The sequence below is a fragment of the Musa acuminata genome, chromosome BXJ1-5 (assembly GCF_036884655.1).
Source record: "Musa acuminata AAA Group cultivar baxijiao chromosome BXJ1-5, Cavendish_Baxijiao_AAA, whole genome shotgun sequence".
NCBI lineage: Eukaryota > Viridiplantae > Streptophyta > Magnoliopsida > Zingiberales > Musaceae > Musa > Musa acuminata.
The window spans coordinates 47,401,894-47,419,708 of record NC_088331.1 but is presented as its reverse complement, the minus strand read 5'-3'; the positions used below and the strand labels follow the sequence as shown (position 1 = coordinate 47,419,708).

Genomic DNA, 17,815 nt, shown 5'->3' with positions numbered 1-17,815 from the left:
TTCTTCAAATTCTAAACTTCCATGGCAAAAATGAAGTAAGACAACAAATATTATACGTCTTAACTTGAAGAATTTAATAATCATACAGCAAAAAGCATGAGTTGAAACATATCCAACTTGAGTAATTCATGCATAGGAAATGAATGCAGTTATTTATGTACAGGCCACTCTGTAGAATTCTTCGGTGCTTTTACCCTAATGGAAGACATCGATGTGTCAAGAGTCGATGAAGCCTGAGATGTCACCCCAAATAGCCTCCATAAACCAAACCAAGTGAACAAGAAAGATGAACAATCTATACATGTTCGAAAGCAGTCTCATGGCTTGCGTTCCTCCAATTGCTAATCTGAGTTTTTCCTTCCGGTTTTCTGGATCCTCAGCTTCATGATCTTCAGCAATCCATGCAGCGGAGGTTTTCTGGTTCTCGATCGCCCTGCTGACTCGTCTCCCTCAATGGCCGTCTCCTCGATTCCATCTCCAACGTACGCTTCCTCTTCCTCAGGACTACTGCGGTGTGGTGTGCTCGGTTCAGTTGCTTCAAGTTCTTCATCCATATCATCGCTGTCCCGGTATAAGAACTCAGTAGCCGAACCGTAGCCCATAAGCTGATGAAGCTGCAAAAATGGCGGAAGCTTATCGTTCCTTTCGACATCCGTGGAGTAGCTGATGCCAAGAGAGAGTCCATTCTCATCTGAGCAAGAAAGTGAGTCCCAGCGAGAGCTATCATTCGATGGTGAATTCGATATCTCCTGCCCGAGAGTAGCATCTGCACTTGTCTCCGCCTCGCTTGTCGGTTGCTCTTCCTCGATTGGCACGAAAGGGACCCCGCGATTTCGAGTTCTGAAGGAAAACATGAGCACTTTTGAGCAAGCACCGCACTGCAGCTTGCACAATCTTCTCCTTGCAATGAAGAAATCCAAGGGGAGCAGCAGCAACTGCAAGCAATTGTAGCAGACGACAAAGGGAGCTCCACCTAAAACAGGACGACAATGTCGCTTCATCCGCCGCCTGCTCCCTGCTTCTTCATGCTCAATCCGAGCTTTGGTTGTGGGCTTCACAGATGTTTGGTGGCACTCTCCATGACGGCAATGCAAGCAAGCGACATTGTTTGTGAACCGGTGTGATCGAGGAACATTCTTTGCTTTAGGAGGAAGCTTCTCCTCTGTGAGGTGAAATCGTCCCTGGCCTTCCTCAGATCTGTCGAACACCTCGCTGATTTCCTCTCTCAACTCATCAGCCTTCCTCAGTATCTCCATTCGAATGTGCTCGAGCGTGTCGAGCCCATCTGATGGACTGCCATTTTGATCATCGTATGAACTGCTGTGGAACGCTGCATCACTCGAGAGAGACGACTTCACAGGCTCATCATTTTCTGCTTCCAACCAGCTCTGCACCGAATGGAAGTCTTGAGAGTCGAGACACCTATCTCGCATTACATGCCTGTCGTTTACTGCACACAACTCGTTTTGAAGCCGTTCATGTGCAGTCATCTTCTTCGTCCGTTCTTCTTTATGCGTATCAGTGTCCATCGAAGCTTGAGACTTCGAGACGACTCCATATGTTTATGAGGCGTGAAAACACTGCAACCATCATTGCCAGAAGAGACACTGCCATCATAGGGAGTAGAATCTGTGGTATTGACATCTCCACCGTGGTAATCCTCGGAAGTTTCTCTTCGATGCAATCTTCTTCATGCTCCAATTCACCTCCTTTCTGGCAACAATCACTTGGAATCACTGCATCCTGCACTTCATCTCGATCCGTAGAAAGAGGAGACAATACAGTGTGAAGGGAAAAAACAGCATTCCATAAATCAAAGATGAACACTAATAGTAATGAATGATGAATTCATAACATCAAAAAGAATTATCTCTGATATACACTTCAACTTTTATAGAACTCGAGTAGAAGATCAAAATAGAAACTTATAGAAATAAGAAAAGTATAATCATTACATAATAACATCTCTTTCATATAAATCACTATCACCTTTTTCCTGTAAATAAGACATGGCTTCAAATTACATTTGCTTTTTACTATTTGCTTTTCCATTTGCCTTTTTTTTCTCATGTTGAGTAATTAAGAAAACCAAACTGTAAGCATCGAAGATGTCATATGACTACTTATGAAATCTGCAAATACACTCTAAACCTGTAAATAATTCAAGTGATAGAGAGGCATCGAAGTGGAAAAGAGAAAGGACAACAATCATCCAGATTTTGTATTCTTTCCTGTTCTCTTAACTTCTTCAATTAATCAAGAACACAGCAATCTTAGTTTTATGGCAAGATCATGTGTTCGAAAGATCCAAATAAGTCTTTAGGCTGGAACACATAAACTCCCACCAATTGAGCTAATAAGAAGGATGAGAAGCAAAGAGAGAATCGTACAAACGCAGCAAGAATCGATGTACTCGGTACTCAACCAACAAAATCCAAGTGATCGATTCAGCCAAACAGAGAGGTAGTGATGGAGGAAGATAAGGAAGAGACCTTTGAGATCAGCGGTTCTTTGAAACCCCTCTTCGTCGTCGTCTTTAAGATGACCTCAGAAGAAGGGAAGAAAGAAACATGAGAACGAAGAGGTGCGGAGAGGAGAAAGGCCTCTCCAGCGCACTGTAGTCGGTAGTATCTATGACCACGCAACCGCGACGGTCAATTCCAGTATATTTGTAATTTCAAATAATACTATTATTTATTTATAATATTATTTAACAATTAATAAATCGGCCTATTAGCTCAGTTGGTTAGAGCGTCGTGCTAATAACGCGAAGGTCGCAGGTTCGAAACCTGCATGGGCCATTTCATATTAAATATAATTTAATATGTTTTTATTAAATAACGTTTGTAGTTATATTGATGTGTAGTTATATTGCTGGCGGACAGCTAACGTAGAGCTGCTGCCATATTGCCTTCCAATGCAGGTAAGCCCCATTCATTCATTCATTCCATGGCCTTCGTCTCCATCATCCGGCTGCTGGCAGGAGATCACTATATATTACTCCTGCTTCGAGATCGAGGCTAATCAGTGAGTGCATCATCCTGATCTCACCCATCTTACTCCATCTCTATTTCTTTGCTTGGCTGAATTGACCACTTGCTGAATACATCGAATCATGCTGTGTCTGTACGATTCTCTCGCTGCTTCGCATCCTTATTAGCTCAATTAGTACGGTCAATTACAGCAGTAATCTATTCCTACGAGGAACAGTATAGCTATCGATGACAGCAGCATAAGTTGTGACTTAAGTGACGACATGAAGCATGCTGGCTAACGGGAGACGTGTGAATGCCATGCACGTAACATGGAATGAGTCATGAGTCTCCTATAAAAGGTGACAGTATTAGGGCAACTTGACTAAGGAACGCAGCATTCATTATATTATAAGCCCTTCCTCCAACGTATGATTGTGAGTGGTGACATCAAAAGAATCACTTTCTATTAAAGTAAAAAAATAAAATAAATGTTTTAATTTTCGCTTATCCTTTCTTTGAAGCCTTGAGAGAGGGGAATCGAGTGCAGTCTAGATCAAGCTGTGGAGCAAGCTTGTCTTCTATGAGGTGAAATCTTCCCTCGCGATCATCAGATTTATCGTGCATTTCGTCGATTTCCTCTCTCGATTGATTAACCTTACTCATCATTTCCGTTTGATCATCGGTTGAGCTCTCGAGAGACTCTGCATCACCGGAAAGAGGCATTGCAATCTCTTCATTTTTTGAATCCAACCAATTCTGCATCGAGTAGTAGTCTTCAAAGTCAACAGAGCTATCTCGCATTAGTCGACGCCTTGCTTTGATAGAGGGGAATCGAGTGCAGTTTAGATCAAGCTGTGGAGTAGGCTTCTCTTCTCTGAGGGGAAATCTTCCCTCGCGTTCGTCAGATTTATCGTACATTTCGTCGATTTCCTCCCTCGATTCACTAACCTTACTCATTTCCATTTGATCATCGGTTGAGCTCTTGAGAGACTCTGCATCACCGGAAAGAGACATTCCAAGCTCTTCATTTTTTGAATCTTCAAAGTCAACAGAGCTACCTCGCATTAGTTGACTTGTGTCTATCGCGGATGACTCATTTGAATTTGGAAGAAACCTGTCTACTGAATCCTGAGGCTTTCCTCGTCGAAAAGTTCTTCGAGACAATTCCGTACGTTTATGAGGAGCAAGTTGGAAAGTTCTTCGAGATAGCTCCATGCGCATATGAGGTGGAAGAACACTGCAACCATCATCGGTGGAAGAGACACTACCATCACAGGCATTAAAATTTGTGGTGGTTGATCGTGAAATGTTGACACCACGATAACCTTTGTCAGTTCCATGCGCCTCAGAAGATTCTGCAGAGTCTCGTCCTCTCTCACTCGGGATGTGTATGCCACTTCTTTCAACGGTAGGCACAAGACTCCCTGACACTATGCCTTGCTCTTCGACGGAACGTTCTTCATTTCCTTTCTCACAGCAATTGTTTGGAGATGTTACATCCTGCACTTCATCTTTCGTTTCGCAAACAGACCTTCGATTCATGAAAGATGAAAATATCGTGTGTATGAAACCACCAATGGATGTGTTCGGTATCTCCATTTGGATGTGCTTGGATGTATCGAGGAACTCTGCATCACTCGAAAGAGACTCTACAGACTCATTATTTTTGGGCTCCGACGAGTGAATGTCTTCTGAATCAAGAGGCAAATCTCCCATTTCACGCCTTGTGTTTACCATAGATAACTCGATCGTATTCGAAACAAACTTGTCATCGACGTGAACCTGTTCTCCTGTACTCATCTTGCTTACCCCTTCTCCTTTACGTTCGATGGTGTCTATGGAATCCTGAAACTTTCTACGTCGAAAGGTCCTTCGAGACAGTTCCGTACGTTTACGAGGAGGAAGAACAGTGCACCTGTCATCCCTCGAAGGGGCATCGCTAAAATGGGGATTAGAATATGTGGAGGTTGATTGTGAAGTGCTCCCTCTCTCGAAAGATCTCGTAGAGTCTCGTCCTCCCTCTATCGAGTTGAAGCTTTCATTACCTTGGTGACGACGAAATCTTGAGAACTTCTCCCTCTCTTCAGCTCGATGTTTACGATCAGAATCATTTTGCACTTTAGTCATTTGATTCATAGAAGATGATGATCGAGCGTCAAAGGAACCACAAACTCTTTGATTTGTTCTCCAATGATCCTAAGATAATATTTTTATCCTGCAGAGAGGAGGGATAAAAGAATCATAATTCACTTTTAAATATATGGTTTCTAATGAACGAGATCGGCAACAAATCTTGCCTTGGATATTGGTGCCACATTTATGGCATCGGTGAATAGGAACATTGGGATGTTCTACATCAATCCATGTACAATGATATATATGAAATAGATTATGCTCTATTCTTCTAATCAACATCTCCTCCGACAAATCTTTAAATCATGAGATACCAAACTTATAATATGTTGAAGGTAAAGGACAAGAAATAATATAAAAAAGACAAGAAATAATATAAAAAAGAAAGATATTGCTAACCGATTTACTTTAGCTCGACATAAAAACCGATGGAATGAATTCGTATAATTTGAAAAAAAATAAATAAATTTTTATAGTATATAGTTAATTTTTGTTTCACTTATTATAGACCTCGAGTACAAGAATACAAAGGCAACTTATGAAAATAAGAAACAATAAATTTTCATAAATCAAAACATATCAACCATTATAACCTTTCTCTCTCGGAATAAGATACATCTTCATATTGAGTTAAAAGGAAACTTAGGAAAATAATGAAATATAATATACCATAAATTGAGACATATCAATCATTGGAAATTTCTTTTTATATTTAAGATTTTTGAATATTAAATAAAAAAGATTACAAAGTATAACAATCATATGGTGCATAAACTAAGGCATTTGGATGATTACAATCTTCCTTCTCCAAATAAGATATATTTTCAATTTCAATATGATGAAATGCATGATTGATAGATTTTTATCTATGATCAAAGTATTCTCGTAGAGAATCGTGATCTTCAACAATAATCAATATTTGTTTTTCTTTAGGATAAATTAAACACGCAAACCCTATAAAGAAACTATTGAGCTAATGAGGATGAGCATCGGAATGTTTTTGAATTTCGCATTGATGATAAACTTCTTGACTAACCAAATAAAAGGTTTAATAATTCAATGATGGTAAAATATTCCCAAAACCGAACTCAAATAATTTGCATTATATTGATCTTGAGTCGCTTAACCTCAATTTCTTTTGCTCCGTTTATATTTATTATCAAGGATCGTTGTTTCGGGTATCAAACTCATTTCGATGAATACTGATATATCGTTATATACTAATGTTTTAGAGATGAAGAAACATAAAGAGAATAGAAAGAGATGGTTTGTGCCAAACTGTACACGATTTATCGTTGATATAATCTGAAGGATAACCAGAAAAAAAAATATGATAGAATCTAATCTTTTTTCTTATCACCTTCAAAGGTTTTTACTCCATGAATCTACAAGAGAACAGCATGAAACTTGATGAAGTAGTAAAAAGGCAAGCTGGTATTACATGTAATCGATAATATCAATCATTTATCAGTACACAATCTTTCAGAAAAATATGGGTTCTATTTTGTAGGCAGGAAAGAAAATAATTGCAAATGCAATGACCTTAGTAAATGTTCATATTGGTGAACAAAATATTTGTAATTTTAGAAAATATATGGTATTTATATTATTGTAATTAATCAAATTATTGTATAGGTCTATTAGCTCAGTTGGTTAGAGCGTCGTGTTAATAACGCGAAAGTCGCAGGTTCGAAACCTGTATGGGCCATTTTACATTAAATATATATTAAACGTGTATTTAGAATAAATATAATTATTTTACATATGAATAAGATAGATAGTATTTTTTTTTTTTGGTAATTCTGTTCATACTTAGGAATGCACGATTTGTATGCAAATAACTATATTTGTAATTTTAGAAAATATTTGTAATTTTAGAAAATATTTGTAATTTTAGAAAATATTTGTAATTTTAGAAAATATTTTCTCTATATAAATTATATGTAATTAATTAAATTAATGTATTGGCCTATTAGCTCAGTTGGTTAGAGCGTCGTGCTAATAACGCGAAGGTCGCAGGTTCGAAACTTGCATGGGCCAATTAAACGAAAGTTATATTTTTGTAAGTTTTTAAAATTATTTTTTTGAATAATTTAAAAAAATATTAGACACATATTTAGAATAAATATAATTATTTAATATATGAATAAGTTAGTATTTTTTTTTATTTTTGGTAATTATGTTCATAGTTAGGATTATTTGACGTTGCACCATTTGTATACAAATATAGTTATAGATATCACGTTGATTAATTTACTTATATATGAATAAGGCAATGATTCTATTTTTTGGTAGTTTTATATATTTTTTAGTCGTAATTCTTTTTTTTTTACTACCATATCACGATTTGCATAGAAATATATTTTGTAGCTATATTGTTGTTTCTTAGCTAATAATTACTTTATAGATTAATGCTGCATGACTAATAATAGTTTTTTTTTCAAATCTATTGTTTTGTTATATATATATATATATATATATATATATATTTCAAAACAAATTTTTTCGCTTGTCTTAAACCTATATATAAATATTCACAAAAGTCTTTTAATATTTATGTTCACTATACGATGAAAATAAAAAATAAAAAAATATGATATTATTTTTTTACAATGTTTTTGATTACTGAATTGACAAAATAGTATAACGGATCGGATCTAACACGACGACTCGAGTCGATTCAATTCACTGAAAATTCAATTCAATTCAATTCATCGACATAATAGACACATTTTTATTCTGTTTATAAAGAGAAAGGCTTAATTGAAAAATCGTTGTTGCTTTCGAATAATAAAAATATTCCTTCTTTTCTTTTATTTTCTTAAAAGAAAAAAAAAAAATAGAAAACTAATCGCGAGTGGATATCTAAGCACATATCCTTCCCTCACCCCATAAAGCCATATCCATCGCAAAGATGGCGTGCTGTTCCCACCCGCCGTCGTCAATCAAAATTGCTTTGGCGTCTTAAATCCGCGCTCGGCCACGGAACCCAAGCCGCCCCCATCCACATCACCATCCGAATGCTTCCATAGAAATCTTATGCGTGGAACCACGACGACGTCTCGCCGCGCGGACGGATCGGCAACGGACGGACTAGATTTAACTTCGACCTGGTCCCACGGATAAAGGGTGGGTCCGGATAGATTATTTCGTGCGCGCGTCCGCATAGTGCTACCCGTCGCCGCTTCGTTGAAGGGCAAGCCAGGATTTGCGCGTGTTCACACGCGCTCAACCATCAGTTCCATTCAGGGAGCGCCACGTGTCGTCTCGGAGCTCGGCTCGTTCACGGAAACGCCTGATTGGCTTTTCTTTATAGATGGGGGAATATAAAGTGACCGTCGGAGGCCGCCACTCGATCGCCCCGCAGCGGTTTCCCGTCTCCCGATCGTCGCTCGCCCTCGCAAGGTATGGGAATTCGCTCCCCCCCCCCCCCCCCCCCCTCCCCTCCCTCCTCCCGCTGCTGCTTGTTTCTTGTGGTGTAATCTGTTGCGCTTAGGGCTAGGGTTTCTGTGCCGGATCGAGATCCTTGGGTCTTTTCTTGGTGACCCCCTCAGATCCGCTCCCTTCACACAATCTCCTGAGGATTCGGTGAAGGAATCTTGTTTCTTTGTGCGGATCTTTTTTGTTGTGAAGCTTTTCTTCTTTTATTGGGGCTTCTTGTGGTTGAATTCGGGGTCCGTCGATGGGTTGGAGGAAGCTGGATGATGCGATGTGTTTTCTGATGTTTTGATCTTGTTTAATTTGATTCCTACTGGGTATCTTGGTTGGGAACGGTTATATAGAGAAAGAAAACATGGGATCTTGGTGTTGATCTAGGAAAAGAGGGGGTTTGTCATGCCAGTCGGAAAGGATTTCCTAAGATATGTCGAAAATATTCCGTTTGTTCTTTCGATCTGCCTGTAGTGGACTTGGAACACCTGACGAGGAAGTTTAGGCTACGGATTCTCCTCCCTCTTTCTCAATTTCGGATGGAGGTATCAGAACCGTACGAGTGCCGCTTCCTTTCGTGAGTTTTTGGCTCTTTTTATTTCACAAGTCATTGAAATTTAGGTCTTCACGATAAAATCTAACGTTTCTGCTTACTTCTCTTGGTACCTGATCTATTACCACTTGTTCGAATTTATTATTGTACCCATTTCAAGTTCATTTTCTGGTGCAAATCCAGAGTTGGAGTTTATTTAATGCCTCACAATTGCTATGGTGGTTCTTTTAATGAGCCAACATAAAGTAAATGTAGATATTGGCTGACATGTCAGACATTATGACAATTTGATATCATCGATTTTTTATCTGCTTATTATTTGAGTTATTGATTCATCTCTTTTATATCAATGGGGTCTTCAGTTTTATTTAAGACACCTTGGTGTTGGTTTCTTTCAACTCTGTCTAAATTTTTCATTAGGTTTGATGCTTTATTGCCTCCCGTAGACTCTCGTTGCTCAAATCTAATCAAATTATACCCAAATCGTGACTCGTAGACCTTAATACAACACAAAACATGACTTTAAACATTTACCTAAAATAGTTAACAAAAGTAATGATGGAAGCCTCTTCCAATCATCTCAAAATTATGAGAAATTTCAGTCCAAATTTAGTTGAAAATTGACTTTCCCTCTAGTCTACACTAATAACACTTACCTGGAAATTGATTACCTTGGTCCAGCATCTGATTTTCTTGCTAAGAGGAACTTCATTTATGTAGTTCTAGCAAATGAATGGTTCACTGTAAGAAGCATGCTTTTCGGTCAAACTCAGATTGTTCTTTGTCTTGACAACTCATGGTTTTTTCAATCTGTTAATCAGCTCTGGACAACTTAATCTTAATGAATTCAAGAAGCACAGTAGCATCTACTGTTTCCTGCACATCGGGAAACAAGAGCAACTTTGGTCTTTTGGTGTGCTTACTCCCTGGGTTCCTGGGATTTCCTGTTGTACGTGTGGACTTCCAGCTATTCAAGGCCATTGTCAGGAATCCTTCATCATCGGTTGTCTTTGAGACTTGCGGAGGAGGCCAGATTTAGCAGGGACGGGAATTTCGGCGACTTGCACCAAATTTAAAACCTGATTAGCACTTTGAAATATGGTTTCCTCTGAGATGAATAGTGTGACCAAAATCACCGGTCGCAAGAACTTAAACATGGAGATACTTCTTCCAACAGGCCCCCCTGATGTTGCGGTATCTGAGAACGTGGAGTTTGATTTCTCTGATGTGTTTGGTCCTGGCCCTGTTCAGACCTCAGTTAACGTGAATGTTATGAATCCTGATAATCAGGCACCTGAATCGGTTCCAAATGAGACAGTTTATGACGATCCAGTGGTCATTTACAAGCGATCACATTCTTTGGTGGGGCCTTCAACTCCAGTTAGTCAGTCCTTGCAGCTCAGCAAACTCACAATACATGAGACTGACAATTCATTGGAACTTTTGGAGTGTGCGTCTGAAGTGACTGGTGATCTGGAGTCATCCACCTCTTTCACGGAGACGCATGATTCAATATCTGAAAAATGTGAGGTCATAGGGCTTTCAGACTTTGAGGTTTTGAAGCTAGTTGGGAAAGGTGCATTTGGAAAAGTCTTTCAGGTGAAAAAGAGAGGCACTTCTGAAATCTATGCGATGAAGGTTATGCGGAAGGATAAGATTATGGAAAAGAACCATGCTGAATACATGAAAGCTGAGCGAGATATTTTGACAAAAGTTGATCACCCTTTCATCGTCCAACTAAGATACTCATTCCAGGTGTGAAATTTTCCTTGATCGTTTCTGAATTTTGATTCATAGGTGCTGAGAGCTAGAATAGAATATTGACCATTGTTCTATTGTTATAATTTTAATGTCCGGATACTGAATATTATGCACTATAAAATATTTGATGTGTATAGTGATTGTCCCCAAACCCTGTACTGGTAGGAACCTCAGGCACTGGTTTCACCCTTTTATACAGGATTTTATTCCATTGCTACTACATCTAAGGGGAAAATTAAGTGGAACTTCTTTTCATTTTTAAAATTTTGAAAGTAATACACTCATCAAAGTTATAAGTTGCATAACTTGTAAAATATGTTACCTTTTTTTGATATTGAAGCAGTCTGTTAATGACATGATACAGCACCTCAAGAATTGGGTTGCTCAGGCATAAGGGTCAAGCTATTGTCCAACTAAGGCCATCCTCATATGCAGCAAACTGCTTGAAGTTAAGCAGTATATTTTGATGTGCAATCATGACAAAATCATGTTTCGTATCCCCATGAACGACCTCCAAATATAAGGCTACAAGATCAACCTGCTCTTTTGGACCCATTCATAAGATTGTTCAAACAATGAGCAATAGAAACTTATGGTAAGATGACACATGAAATTGGATATTAGAAAGTCCAACCAGTGAAGCCAAATCTTTGGAAACTTATGGGAGCTTGTTGTTTGCCAACTCCCAGTACTGTAATTCATGACATAGCCTTTGTAACTATGAAGCCAATCTTAGCTATTCGAATATTCTTGCATTATGTGCACAAGCATCATCTTTGTTTACTTATCTAGGGTATGTATTACAGCATCTGTAACAATCATTATGGTAACCAACAAAGGCACAAGAACGATCCGTTATGTGTGTGTAGGACACTAACTGATACTAGGGTTTTTTTTTAACACTATCAGCTTCTGGTTACTAGAAAGACCTGTTGATCATAAACGATTTCTGATGAAGATATTTACCAACTGAGAGTTTCTGTCATGGCCTTCTAAACTCATCCTCCTTTATATACTTTATCCTACTGTGCAGACAAAGTACCGCCTATATCTTGTGCTCGATTTTATAAATGGAGGACATCTATTTTTTCAGCTCTATAACCATGGCTTGTTCAGGTAATTTATGTTTCTCAAACTAACGCTTGCAAGCAATACTTGGAAGCATATCACAGTAGAACCTAAATTTTTGGTTACATTATCAGAGAGGATCTTGCTCGCACGTATGCAGCTGAAATAGTATCTGCTGTTTCCCACCTTCATGCGAATGGTATAATGCACAGGGACCTCAAGCCTGAGAACATTCTCCTCGATGCAGACGGTCATGTGAGCATATCTGTCTTCCTCTTTTTTTTTTCCCATTTTCCCAATCTGCACCTTCTTCCTGTTTTTTCTCAACATGAATTTTTTCCGTTCAGGCCATGTTAACTGACTTTGGTCTGGCAAAAGAGTTTGATGAAAATACTAGATCAAACTCCCTCTGTGGGACGCTCGAGTACATGGCTCCTGAAATCGTTCTCGGAAAAGGCCATGACAAAGCTGCTGATTGGTGGAGTGTTGGAATCCTGTTGTTCGAGATGCTCACTGGGAAGGTCCGACTCTCTGTTCGAATCTAGTCTTCATTCTTCCTATGTTGTCCTTGTATAATGTCTCACGTCAGAATACACTTGTTACATTCGCAGCCACCTTTTTTCAGTAGTAACAGAGAGAAAATGCAACAGAAGATAATGAGGGAGAAGATAAAGCTGCCTGCTTACTTGTCCAGCGAAGCCCATTCCTTACTGAAAGGCGTAAGAAGTAGTCTATGCTCTTGCACTTTGCCTCAAACATCCTCCATGATCACTGTTAAACTTCTAATCTTTGAAGGACCATCAAAGATTTCTTAGGTTGTTCCTTGTTCCTTCCCCCCAGTTGTTGCAGAAAGAAGCAAGCAAGCGGCTCGGGAGTGGCCCTGGTGGGAGCAACGAGATAAAGAACCATAAGTGGTTCAAATCGATCAACTGGCGAAAACTGGAGGCCCGTGAAATCCTGCCTAGCTTCCGGCCTAATGTTGCCGGAAAGACCTGCATCGCCAACTTCGACGAGCGATGGACGAGCATGTCGGTGTTGGATTCGCCGGTCGCAAGCCCGGTCGCCGGAGAGAACGACTTTGCAGGGTTCACGTACGTGAGGCCTGCTCCTTTCCTTCAGAAGCCCAGCCCTCTAAGCTGACAGAAGGGCGGGCGGGTGTGTTCATGGCAAGATTGTTTCGGAACAGATTCCGACTTAGCTGTTAACTGCAGCATGCACAACATTCCCGTCTGGGGATCTCTATCTGTTGGGAGTGCACGTAATTGTACCATTCAGGATCTGAGTGCACTCAGTTTGGCTAGCTTTCATTTATTCATGCATTTTGTTTCAGTGTTTGTTTGTGTGGGCAAAGGTGTGGGTCACAGTAACATGACTAATATCAAAGCTTATTCTGCGTCCGTCCGTTGCTTCTCCCTCCTTGACATGTTATTGGTAAGTCTTTCATATACACACACAGACGTATATGGATTTTGATGCCTTCTGATGACCTGCATCAACTAACACACGGGCTAAAATGGCTCCCCCGGTGTGTGTATATGAAAGACTTACCAATAACATGTCATCATCCTTGCCTTCTCACCCACAGCATTAGAAATCTGAGCTGGTATACACATCACTCCTAATAATTCTTCATTTCACAGTGATGTCATCATTGATAATACAAAGCACACTCCACTCTCTCGGATATAAATTATCCATCTTCCAGTACCATAACACCCAAGTTTTGGACTGGATTCTGCCAAGGTATACATGTATGTCCAGATAAGTACATAGGCTTTTGTATTCTACGCATGTACATGGAATAAAATCACTACAGCTTCTTTAATATCACTTAATTCTCGAGAAAACAGTGACTATATCGCATGAACCTCCATTTTTTCTACTGCCTGTCACGTCAAGTAGAGCAACTTAAATTGAACAGGAAAATGATGACCGGCAAAATACGTGTTCAAAGAAGATAATAGGATTAGGTCATACCATATTATGGTACGACGCCTTCTCATCATCAATTTGAGCCCTTGGAGCACTGAACTAAGGAATCCACAATCATGATTATCTTCTTCTCCAGCTCAGGCCTATTAGCACCAATCAGCTTATCCAACTGCTGCCCATCTTTCAGGAATAAGAATGTTGGAGTTGCACGTATATCCCATGACGAACTAAATTCCTGAAACATGTACAGCCCATGCTTAAAAGTATACCGTAAGCCAAATATGGTCGGCCCAGAACTTCTCTAATGTTGACCCACAAACTTTAAAAACTGATTTTGAAAACCCTACTACCCAAACGAACAATGAAAAAACTAATTTGCTTTTTCGATACAAGATGTGGGGTAAACTGTTTCGCTTTTATTCCATCGCTACTTGGTTATATGCGAAAGATAATTGAAAGAAAAAAATACTTGATGCCTTGAATAAGAGATACTTCGGCGAATGTCTTCAAGCAAGCTCAAGGATGACGTGCACATACAAATAGAGAGAAGGGATGACGACGAATTAACAAGCAGGAACTAGGATAAGTAAACTCAGACAAGCACAAAACTATTGGTCTTTCAAGGAAAAGTCATCCTAAACAATAGTAAGTGCATAATTGACATAAAAAATTGCGATGGACAAGATTAAGATAATGTCGATCTTACCATTAATTCATCAACATCTATTGTCAAAAACATCAGTGAAGGATACTTCTGAGACAGCTCCTTATAAAGAGGTGCTATCATTCTGCATGGGCCACACCAAGATGCACTGAAATTTGCTACAACCTGTAGGAATAGAAATCAAAGTTCATGCCAGTTTGTCCAATTATAGAATAAGGACATATATCTACCTGATGCTAAATGTGTATGCATTAGAAAACATATCTGAGTGAATGCAAGATTATTGGTCTCAACAAGTTACTAACACTTTCATTATTTTTCTTGACCACTCTCAACATGTAAGTGAGATGATCACATTTCCATAGTTACTTTTGAAAGTACTGATATATATAATTTTGAATATAACATTCTGTACGTAAAAGCACCTATTTGAAAAACAGTATGAAGGTGAGAGCAATTCGAGTTGATCTCAAAGTTACATTGAATGCTTGTGTAAGTAAATTATGTGACTATGTAAGTAAATTCTATAACAATATTTGGTGTGATGAGTGTCCAAATATAAGTGAGGTTGTCTTAGTTCACTTACAATCTTGCCATCCTTGTTTGCTTCCAAAATCTTTTGATCCCAGCTCTCTTTGCTAGTAATTACATGCACATTTCCACCTCTGAAGTCTATCTCCTCTTCAAGATCACTACCTGCCCCTTTCTGAAGGAAATGGAAAGACAGCATAAAAGGTCACCAAATAGTCACTGACCAAAGGTTGGAAATGATGGAGAAATATAAATTAATCCGATATCAGATGTTATGACAAAGATATTCATAAATCCATCAGGTTTCTACACAATAAGGTGAAATAATCGAACCATTTAAGTTTATTTAGAAAAGGCAGGAGATTCCTCTAGTTGTCAACAGATAGCGCATGAACTTTCAGTCTCTAGCAATGCCGAATCCAGACAATATGAGTGGGAGATGTAATCATGAAAGTGCACAAATATTTTCCTAAAAAATGTGTAACCATATATGTGTTTGATAAAGCTCATGATCAGAGATTTTATAGCTGCAATTTAGCTACTCAAAACATTATTGCTAATACAAATAAATTCTCCATTAACCACAAGACCCACCCTTTTCCTAATTTCACTAACACACGCAATCCATGCTTGGATGCATGCATAAACTTTGTTAGTTTTTGAGAGACAGCATATCTGGAAAAGCACAAATAAGTAGAAAATAAAGCCAAAAAAAAAAAGCTTTCAAAATTGGTAAATTAAAAAGGAAAGCATGAAATCCAAGCACCAGCAATAACAAGCAACAAATTATAATTTGCTTAAACCACAAATTCTAAACAGTCATCATGAGCTGATGTCATCCATTGGTAACTTCTCACTTTTCCTGAACAGTTCCCCATGAGTTAAGAGTTGGAGTCCAAATAGCAAGATAACCAGCTTCCGCTGTGAAAACAGAAATCAAAGCAAAGACATATTAATAAAAGCTATATTCATGAACCAAAAAGTATAATCAGATCCAAAGAAACTAAATTCTAATCAAAAGTAAGTCATGTCCAAAAATATGGGAAGGAATCAAATTGCAAATAATGATGATATTTTAATTGGAAGCTCAGTAGAATAACTACGAGAAGTATACCGGAGATTTGAGCTCATTCGACGATGAAACCCATGTTAAAAGAGATAAAACCTAAATAAATGTTACCAAAATAGATCGAACTAATATTACCAGAGGAGGATTCACTTAAAAAAGTGTTGAATCATTTACTCGAACACATTATAGCATCGAAATTAAAGGACTTCTTTGTATATATTCTGTAAAAGCATCCTATACTCATACATTCATCTTTAAATTCTCATGGATATATAATTTTTGCCTTGAAGGTGCTCATATGCATACAAAAAGAAAGGGTCTTCCAAGGGGCACATACCCAAGATCATTCTCCTCCAACATGAACAGACAAAATACCCTGGATTCTCTATTCCAAGGCGTTGTATCTATGAGGTGCCTCTTATACCGAGACCTATTTGAAGACTGTTCAACATATATTTCTTCTCATTTAAATTTCGTTTATTCATAAGTGAAAGATGGCTGCTTTGCTTTCTCTCCTCACTAGCAAATCCTCAGCTCTACAAAATAGGCACCTAAAGCTTCTGACTGAATCCGTATCGCTCTTGATCTCCAGCTATTTGACTTCGACACCCGACCGGCGAACCCATGAAAGCTTGTGGTCTCATGGAACCTTGAAGTGGGCCATCGGAGCCGAAACTACGCACGCAAACCACCCAATTCCCTAATAGTTTCCAGAATCATACACTGATAGAAAAGATGATGAGCAAAGCATGAACTCGCAAAGAACTTCCCATCCATGATGCAGCCAGACCGACAGACGCAATTATTGGACATAAAATATGGATTCAGAGTCGGCAATCAATGCCAAGAATGGGCAGATTTAAACGGGAAGCAAGGTGAGGTCCTCCTCGTATGGCGACAAAACCAGAGTTCGCGGGACGAATTGGAGCCACAGGAACTCACCTGAAAAGATCCGTTCAAAGTTGTCGAATCGTGCCCGGGACGAGAATCACCGGTAGCCGCCGACGGGAACCGCGATGATTTGGTGGCCGCCGACTTCCCCCAATGGGTTCGATCGGATTTAAGAAGACGACTCCTGGTCTACGGTCGGTCTTCCTTTTATCGCGATGGACCGGGCCGAACCCAATCCGATCTTACTAGATGGACCGGGCCACATGCGATGGGTCTTCTTTTGATCGCGATGCGATGGAACGAGATGGACCGACCCGCCAATTAAACATGACACGTGTCGTGAGCTTAGAGATGCCACGTACAGGTCATTGTCACAGTTCTTCTGAATTATTATGCTAATAAATAATTAAAATAGAAGCAAAGCTTCTTTTTTTTTTCCCGTAGACAAAAAGGAGATCTTTGTTTGACCATATTTCATCGCGAATGATAGGGCAAAGCTTCATGCTGAAGACCATAATTTTGAATTAGCTGGTGAGAAGGAACATGCATGTCCTTTATTTTGCTGGACCACCACGCTGAATGGTTTCTGCAAGATGGGATAATGCAAGCTAAAAAGCAGCTTTATTTCATGCTCCAATTCCCTTGTCCAAGTTCCTTTCGAAAGATTATCCCAAGAAATGTTCCTTTTGGAACTTTGGCTACCTGTGTTTTGTCTTCAATGATCAGAAAGATTCAGGTCTTGTCTGCTAGCCTTGAAATCATTTTCCAACAGAAAGAACACTAGAGCGAACTATTTCCGATAGTTATGC

The 17,815-nt window shown here is 39.1% G+C and overlaps 3 protein-coding genes and 3 non-coding genes across 7 annotated transcripts; 4 read left to right on the top strand and 2 right to left on the bottom strand.

Annotated features, from left to right (window-relative positions):
- Positions 1 to 31: 31 nt before the first annotated feature.
- Positions 32 to 2,629, bottom strand: LOC135580971 (uncharacterized). The gene is made up of 2 exons (XM_065184929.1): positions 2,493 to 2,629; positions 32 to 1,743 (listed from the first exon to the last, which is right to left on the bottom strand). The coding sequence occupies exon 2, from the start codon at positions 1,527 to 1,529 to the stop codon at positions 342 to 344; it is 1,188 nt and encodes a 395-aa protein (XP_065041001.1). The 5' UTR covers positions 1,530 to 1,743; positions 2,493 to 2,629; the 3' UTR covers positions 32 to 341.
- A 98-nt stretch (positions 2,630 to 2,727) lies between these two features.
- Positions 2,728 to 2,801, top strand: TRNAI-AAU (transfer RNA isoleucine (anticodon AAU)). The gene has a single exon. It is a non-coding gene; the product is annotated as a tRNA-Ile (tRNA).
- A 3,941-nt stretch (positions 2,802 to 6,742) lies between these two features.
- TRNAI-AAU (transfer RNA isoleucine (anticodon AAU)) lies at positions 6,743 to 6,816 on the top strand. Its single transcript has one exon. It is a non-coding gene; the product is annotated as a tRNA-Ile (tRNA).
- A 258-nt stretch (positions 6,817 to 7,074) lies between these two features.
- TRNAI-AAU (transfer RNA isoleucine (anticodon AAU)) lies at positions 7,075 to 7,148 on the top strand. The gene has a single exon. It is a non-coding gene; the product is annotated as a tRNA-Ile (tRNA).
- A 1,228-nt stretch (positions 7,149 to 8,376) lies between these two features.
- On the top strand, positions 8,377 to 13,316 carry LOC103986206 (serine/threonine-protein kinase AtPK2/AtPK19). 2 transcript variants are annotated; one of them, XM_009404139.3, is made up of 7 exons: positions 8,377 to 8,513; positions 9,912 to 10,845; positions 11,885 to 11,967; positions 12,054 to 12,174; positions 12,267 to 12,440; positions 12,531 to 12,638; positions 12,760 to 13,316. In XM_009404139.3, the coding sequence occupies exons 2-7, from the start codon at positions 10,189 to 10,191 to the stop codon at positions 13,057 to 13,059; spliced, it is 1,443 nt and encodes a 480-aa protein (XP_009402414.2). In that variant the 5' UTR covers positions 8,377 to 8,513; positions 9,912 to 10,188; the 3' UTR covers positions 13,060 to 13,316. The 2 variants fall into 2 exon arrangements, with proteins under 2 accessions (XP_009402414.2, XP_065040999.1); XM_065184927.1 differs by lacking the exon at positions 8,377 to 8,513 and having other exon boundaries at positions 10,043 to 10,845; positions 12,531 to 12,645; positions 12,760 to 13,041.
- A 204-nt stretch (positions 13,317 to 13,520) lies between these two features.
- LOC103986207 (thioredoxin H4-1) lies at positions 13,521 to 17,185 on the bottom strand. Its single transcript, XM_009404140.3, has 6 exons — positions 17,058 to 17,185; positions 15,904 to 15,967; positions 15,102 to 15,221; positions 14,558 to 14,680; positions 13,897 to 14,086; positions 13,521 to 13,805 (listed from the first exon to the last, which is right to left on the bottom strand). Exons 2-5 carry the CDS (start codon positions 15,922 to 15,924, stop codon positions 13,925 to 13,927), a joined length of 426 nt encoding a protein of 141 aa, XP_009402415.1. The 5' UTR covers positions 15,925 to 15,967; positions 17,058 to 17,185; the 3' UTR covers positions 13,521 to 13,805; positions 13,897 to 13,924.
- Positions 17,186 to 17,815: the final 630 nt, after the last annotated feature.

Bases quoted from the DNA above. Each gene is read 5' to 3' on its own strand.
- LOC135580971 (XM_065184929.1), bottom strand. From the start codon at position 1,529: ATGGACACTGATACGCATAAAGAAGAACGGACGAAGAAGATGACTGCA.
- LOC103986207 (XM_009404140.3), bottom strand. From the start codon at position 15,924: ATGGGGAACTGTTCAGGAAAA. The intron at 15,222-15,903 runs GTGAGAAGTTAC...CATTTCCTTCAG, and splicing joins TGGGGAACTGTTCAGGAAAA to AAAGGGGCAGGTAGTGATCT. The intron at 14,087-14,557 runs GTAAGATCGACA...TACATGTTTCAG, and splicing joins TAGATGTTGATGAATTAATG to GAATTTAGTTCGTCATGGGA.
- LOC103986206 (XM_009404139.3), top strand. From the start codon at position 10,189: ATGGTTTCCTCTGAGATGAATAGTGTGACCAAAATCACCGGTCGCAAG. The intron at 10,846-11,884 runs GTGTGAAATTTT...CCTACTGTGCAG, and splicing joins AACTAAGATACTCATTCCAG to ACAAAGTACCGCCTATATCT. The intron at 12,175-12,266 runs GTGAGCATATCT...TTTTCCGTTCAG, and splicing joins TCCTCGATGCAGACGGTCAT to GCCATGTTAACTGACTTTGG.